Source organism: Vollenhovia emeryi, unplaced genomic scaffold (assembly GCF_000949405.1).
Source record: "Vollenhovia emeryi isolate VEMERY1.0 unplaced genomic scaffold, V.emery_V1.0 DF940304.1, whole genome shotgun sequence".
NCBI classification, from domain to species: Eukaryota; Metazoa; Arthropoda; class Insecta; order Hymenoptera; family Formicidae; genus Vollenhovia; species Vollenhovia emeryi.
In genome coordinates, this window is record NW_011966062.1 from 1 (window position 1) to 6,930 (window position 6,930).

The window sequence follows — 6,930 nt, forward strand, 5'->3', positions numbered from 1 at the left end:
CACGATCTGGATACAATTCGGCGTATCTTCTTGCAGCGACGTGATACTCCCCATGGCATTCACCGAGTGCCATCAGCATGTCGTAGTATTCTTCGATAGTGTATCTTGCCATTTCGTCCCGTCGCTTCTGATAATCGGAGGATTATTGATACAGCCGTCGACAGGTTCGCCTAATTTATACGATCGTCGCGGGAGGTCGATCCCCTCCACCCCCCCCCCCCCCGCGACGAATCGGAAAATCGCGTGATCCCGTGCGATGGGGGTGCAAAGAAAAAGAAAAATGAAAGAAGGGAGGGAAAGGAAGATGAAGAGGGACATGGACAGTGGAAGTAAGGAAGAAGTTCGAAGAATATTGTGGGAGGAGAGAGGGAGAGGAAGGATCGGTTGGAGAGGAATGGGAAAGGATAAAGGAGAGAGTATATGATGCGATGAAGAGAGTAGAAAGAGAGTTGGGGGAGATAAAGAGGGTGGTGGGACGAGGAATGCAGAGAAATGAAGGAGAGAGAGAGTAAAGGATGAGTTGAGGAGATGGAAAAAACAAGGGAGGGGACAGAGAGGAATATAGAAAAAGAAAGAGACAGTATAAGAGGATATGTGACGAGAGAAAAAGGAGGGAGAGGGAGGAATGGGAGAGGGAGATAGAGGGGGTGAGAACGGAAAGGCAGGTGTGGAAGGTGGTAAGAAGAGAAAGAGGAGGGAGAAAGGGAGTAGAACAAGGAATCAAGTTAGAGGAGTGGGAAGGGTATTTTAAGGAGCTATTAGAAGGTGTAGAATGGAGAGTGAGAAGGGATGGAGAAAGGTAAAGTGGGGAGAAGACGAGGAAGCTGAGATAAGTAGAAAGGAGGAAGAGGGGGTAATAAAAAGATTGATGGATAGGAAGGCGGCAGGAGGGGATGGGATTGCAAATGAGGTGTCGAAATATGGAGGGGAAGAGGTGAGAAGATGGTTATGGGAGGTATGTAAAAGGGTGTGGAGGGGAGAGGGATGGCCAGAAGAATGTACCGGTATGGAAAAAAGGAAAGGGAAGGAAAGTAGAGAATTATAGTAGGGTGAGTTTAACGCAGACGGCACATAAGGTGTATGCAACAGTGTTGGCGGATAGACTAAGGGAAGAGGTTTTGAGAAAAAATCGCTGTCATATAGTGCCCCGTGTCTCAATGTGCCCCACCTTCCCCTACATTTCTTCATTACATTATGTACCATCACTTCTGAAACACTCTGTATAATGAAAAAGAGGGGCCTCTACCTATGTTTATTGAGACTTTTTGCTTATACTAGTGTGTACATTTCACCATTACATTTTGTAGCATCACTTTTGAAACACCCAGTATAATGAAAAAGTGTCCATGTACGGATTCCGTGAAATTTCAAACAACTATAACTGTTCATGCCTATGCGCATTCGCGGGCCTATTCTTTCTGCGCTTGCGCGGATCTTGGTTAGCGTTTAGTTTCGTGCCTGAGTAACGGAATCTGTTCTGTTCGTTGCATCAGAGCGTCAGCCAGAAAAAGCAAACTGTATTGCCGTAAGACGCCTCGAGCTTAATAAACCACCAAACCTGAAGCAATTGTTATCATTAACATTGGCGCCCGACGTAGGGGCTCCAGGCGATCATCGAGGTAACGCAGAAGCATAGGAAGCATGTCGCCACGAGAGAAAGTCGCCACAACAAAAGGTCAGCAGATCGATACATTATCAGTAATTATACAACATGGAAACAGACACGCGTAAACTAAAACAACGTAGAGCTCACATAAAGGGGCAAGTTACTCGGATAATGCATTTTTTAGAGGCAGGTACTGCCACTAAAGCAGAAGCCCAAAAGTCAGACTGCAAAAACTAGAAGAGTTCTTCAAAAGTTTCGAGGAAGTGCAGGGCATAATTGAAGACAAAGTAGACCTCCCTGAGGAAGAGGAAGAGTCAAGCGAAATAAACGATCCCGAAAGAGAAATATTCGAGCACCTCTATTACAAGGCAGCTACGATAGCTCAAGAAATAATTGGACGACAAGAACGCGAGGCTCAAACACAAACAGCCGCAGAAGCTTCAGGGTAAAATCGAGAAGGAATACCCGAAGTCACACACCGACGACCAAAACTGCCGGAGATAAAGCTCCCAGAGTTCAACGGAGACTACACCCAGTGGTCATTCTTTAAGGATAGCTTCGAGACGACTATTCACAAGGACGATAGTCTGACAGCTGTACAAAAGCACCAATACCTTATCGGATTGCTTCAAGGAGAAGCCCGCAGTGTCATCCTAGGATTCAAGATTTCCAGCGAGAACTACGAAAGCGCCTGGAAATTGTTAAAAGATACGTATGATAACAATACGGTAATTATTCAAAATCATTTAGAAGAGTTATTGAACTTTCCAGAGATAACGAAGGACAATAAATCGGATTCAATGCGACGGTTTATTTGGCACATTCAAACACATGTGTCTGCACTAAGGACGCTATCATTACCAGTCGATTCACGGGACGCCATTTTGATGCATCTAGCAAAGAAGAAGCTAGATTATGGTGAACAAAGGGATTGGCAAAATCTTATAAAGAAGAGAACGCAGGAAAACATGCCTAAATTATCGGAATTCCTTGCATTCTTCACCGAACGATGTCACACAATCAAGGTTCTCGAGCAGGGTCGGACGAAGCCCGTAGACAAGTAATCAAATCGAGGCACGAAAGGGAACGAGCGAAAGGTAGCTTTGGTTTCCGTGACAACTAAGTGCAAAATTTGCGAAGGCGATCATCCAGTTTTCAAGTGCGGCAATTTTCAAGAATTGTCGATAACGGATCGCAAGAAAAAGCTAAAGGAGAAGAAGTTATGTTTTAACTGTCTCGGCTCAGGTCATTTTGTTCGAGAATGTAAGGCCTCGACATGCAAGAAGTGTAACAAAAAACACAACTCAATTATTCACGAAGACGTTGGGGACGAGCAAGGAGACGTTCAAGCAAAGTAAGCCTGCGAGAATTCAACAGAGTCAGTCGTAATGAATTGTACGAAAGCAGGACTCAATTCACAGGTCGAGTTGTCAAATAAACAACAATCATCAATCGCGAAGTTCGATCTTACAACAAATGTTTATTGCGCCAGCCACAACGGGACCAGAGTGGTCTTTCCACTGCAAAGGTTCGCGTATCAGGATCCGACGGTGAAGAGCGGTACTGTCGAGCGCTGCTGGATCGGGATTACAATCAAATTTGGTAACATCCGATTTAATGCGAAGACTTAGGTTGTCATGTCGCAACGATGACTGGCTAACTATAAGGCCATAGGAGGTAACCCGGGGAGGGAGCGGTGGACCGTCATGGTTAGCCGTACTCTCTCGCCCGCGATGAGTGAGGATGACTGTGGCCAACTATATGGCTATAGGCACCACAACGGTGCGACGAGACGTTTCGGTCCATTTTTTGCGTACGGGTGCCGCTATCGAATAGCTCCGGGGTAGCCCCTGCCTGTCGTAAGAGGCGACTAAAAGGGGAGGAGAAAAGGCGGTATAGGACCGAATGGGGGTGGGCACGGGCTGGAGACCCGTGACCCACCCGCCCCCACCAACAAGGGGGCGCGGCGAGGGACCTGGTGGCACCCCCGCTGCAAATCTAAGCGAAGGAGGAAGCTGGCCCTTCTTAGGGCCGGGCTAAAAAAGGAGGAGAACGGCCCTTGTCAGGGCCGGGCCGGAGTCTAAGTACGGCCACGTGGAGCGCGAAGTAACGCGCGACGCAGGGCCACCCGGAAGTAATGTGTCACAGTTCCCGGGTGGCCCCATCAAGCGCAGAGAAGTCCACCCCCGGTGGTTTTAGTGCGGTAGGCGTCTCCGTTGCACTACTGGCCCCATGGGCTGTCAATTGCCCAGGGGCCAGGGAGATGAGTCCCACACACCACCCCTCCCCGTCCCAGCGGGCTGAGGGGTAACGGTCCATGAGGATTTCCACCGGGTAAAAAAAAAGTAGCACCAGTACTCATCGTTGGAAAGATCATCATGCAGAAGATATGGCAGCAGCAAGTGGAATGGGATCAAGAGCTACCGACGAACTTAAGAATAGCTTGGGAAGATTATAACACATCGCTCGCTGGATTGAATGACATAAGGGTACACAGGAATGTCAATATTCGAAACCAAGCGTCGACCTTCGATCTTTATGGGTATGGAGACGCGTCAGAAGCAGCATATGGAGCATGTCTAAATGCAGTCTACAGAGATAAGCAAGGGATAAATCATTCGGAGTTAATCTGTGCAAGAGCGAAGGTGGCACCGCTGAAGACTATATCTTTACCGAGGCTTGAGTCACAAGCCGCCCTCTTGCTAGCGCAACTGTACAACATTGTCAAACGGTCTTGTAGGGACAAAATAAACAAGGTCAGGCTGTGGAGTGACAGTATGATAACGCTCGACTGGATAAAGACACCACCGCATCTACTCAAGACATTTGTAGCCAATCGGGTATCAAAAATTCAGGGTCTTACAGAGGAAGCCACGTGGGCACATGTATCGTCGGAAGAAAACCCGGCCGACCTCTTATCAAGAGGGGTTTCAGCAAATCGTTTAATAGAATAATAATTGTGGTGGAATGGTCCTTGCTGGATAAGAGAAGACAAGCAACCACCCCCTGCAACAGAAAGTCCAGAGATTATATTACCCGATTTGAGATCCTTGCCAGTCAGTCTGATGTTGACTCACACGCGCCAACTTTTAAGAAAGTATTCGTCATACGGTAAACTATGTAGAGTTGTAGCTTATTGTTACAGGTTCTTGGAAAGCTGCAGATCGGGCAGGAAAGCAACGCCACTCACCGCGGAGCTGGAACGAGCAGAGAGGATCATTCTACGATGGGTTCAACAAGAAGCCTTTTCCGTGGAGATTCGATATCTACAAGAAGGCAGACCATTCCCACGAAAAAGTCAGTTACGCGCACTGTCTGCATACATCGATGAGGGAGGTTTGATCCGTGTAGGAGGTAGGCTGCAATACGCGGAGATCAAATCGGAACAGAAAAATCCCATCGTCTTGCCTTTAATACACCATGTCACCAGTATTATTCTACGCGACCGGCACGAACGATTGCTTTACTGTCCACCGGAGCAATTGTTGCACGATGTACGCCAGCGATTTTGGCCAATCAGCGGGAGACGAGAAGTACGTAAGATCATCAAGAAATGTGTAAAATGTTATCGCATCAATCCAACTACAATGGAGATCAAGATGGGTGAGCTTCCTGCCGAGAGAATTCGGAGTGTGGACCGACCATTTACCATCACAGGTATAGACTACGCGGGTCCAATCCAAATTCGAGAAAGCAAACGCAGAGGAAGAATCCATGTCAGCAAAGGATACGTTGCCGTATTTGTTTGTACAAGTACAAAAGCAGTGCACCTAAAGATGGTAACGGATCTATCAACCGACGCATTCATTGCTACTTTACAAAGGTTTATCGCTCGTAGAGGACTGTGCTCTCAAATATTATCGGATAGCGGCACCAACTTTGTGGGAGCAGCTAAGCATCTTAAAGAATTGTACGAGTTCTTGATTAAGGAACAAAAATCAATCGAATCAGAATTGGCGGAACATAGAATAGAGTGGCGCTTCATCCCACCTCGCGCCCCTCACTTTGGAGGATTATGGGAGGCAGCGGTGAAGAGTACCAAGAAACATTTACACACTGTAACAGAAGGACGCGTTCTGACGTATGAGGAGTATAGCACTCTTCTCGCTCAAATAGAAGCTGTGCTTAATTCATGGCCATTAACCCCGCTCTCGAGCGATCTGTCAGATCTTTCTGTTTTGACATCAGCACATTTCCTCATTGGGAGCTCACTTCTGCAACCAGGGCAGAAAAGTCACCTTGATGCTCCAGAAGGCTGTCTATCCAGATGGCAACGAGTTCAAAAATTAAGCCAACTGTTTTGGGAACGATGGAGGACGGAATACTTGCAAGAATTGCAGAAGAGGACCAAATGGACAACTTCCAGCAATAAGGCGAAAGAAGGCGACCTGGTCATAATAAAGGAAGATAATCTCCCCCTCTCCAGTGGCGGTTGGGTCGAATAATGCAAGTACACCCAGGTTCGGATGGTGAAATAAGAGTCGTCACATTACGAACTTCGAGCGGAATATTTAAAAGGCCTGTCAGGAAGCTGTGCTTGCTTCCAATAACGGATTTTCCTGAAGGTTAAAGAGAAGATAAAAGACAATCGACTGCGAATTTCATTTATTAGTTGCCTATTATAATCAGTTCACTAAGTTTATCATTAAGTTAGTTTACGTTGAATATTTTAATTTTATATTCAGATTTATATTGAAAGTTCTTTCAAGGTGGCCGGAAGATGTTCATGCCTATGCGCATTCGCGGGCCTATTCTTTCTGCGCTTGCGCGGATCTTGGTTAGCGTTTAGTTTCGTGCCTGAGTAACGGAATCTGTTCTGTTCGTTGCATCAGAGCGTCAGCCAGAAAAAGCAAACTATATTGCCGTAAGACGCCTCGAGCTTAATAAACCACCAAACCTGAAGCAATTGTTATTATTAACAATAACTCAAGAACTAATCAACCGAATATTAATCAATTATATATGAAATAGGGCTAGAAAAGACTGAAAAGTATAATAGAATTAGAAATAGTCCGAAATCTCAAAATTTGCAAAAGATAGAGCAACCACAGACATTTCTTAAAAAATTCAAGATTTTTTAAAAAATAGACCCATTTACCGATCATCGCAAAAATCAATACCAATCTTCCTTTAGTGATTTCTACATTTAAAAAAAATAAGCCCGATATCTCAAAATTTACGGAAGTTAGAGCAACCACGGACATTCAAATCCGTACATACACACACACACACACACACACGCGCACACGCACAGGGACACACACACGGACACACACGCACACACACACACACACACACATTTTGTAAAAATATGATTTTTAGAC

General features: G+C 45.9%; 1 protein-coding gene across 1 annotated transcript; it reads left to right on the forward strand.

Annotated features, from left to right (window-relative positions):
- Positions 1-3,984: 3,984 nt before the first annotated feature.
- On the forward strand, positions 3,985-6,051 carry LOC105556138. Its single transcript, XM_012003209.1, has 2 exons — positions 3,985-4,481; positions 4,752-6,051. The coding sequence occupies exons 1-2, from the start codon at positions 3,985-3,987 to the stop codon at positions 6,049-6,051; spliced, it is 1,797 nt and encodes a 598-aa protein (XP_011858599.1).
- Positions 6,052-6,930: the final 879 nt, after the last annotated feature.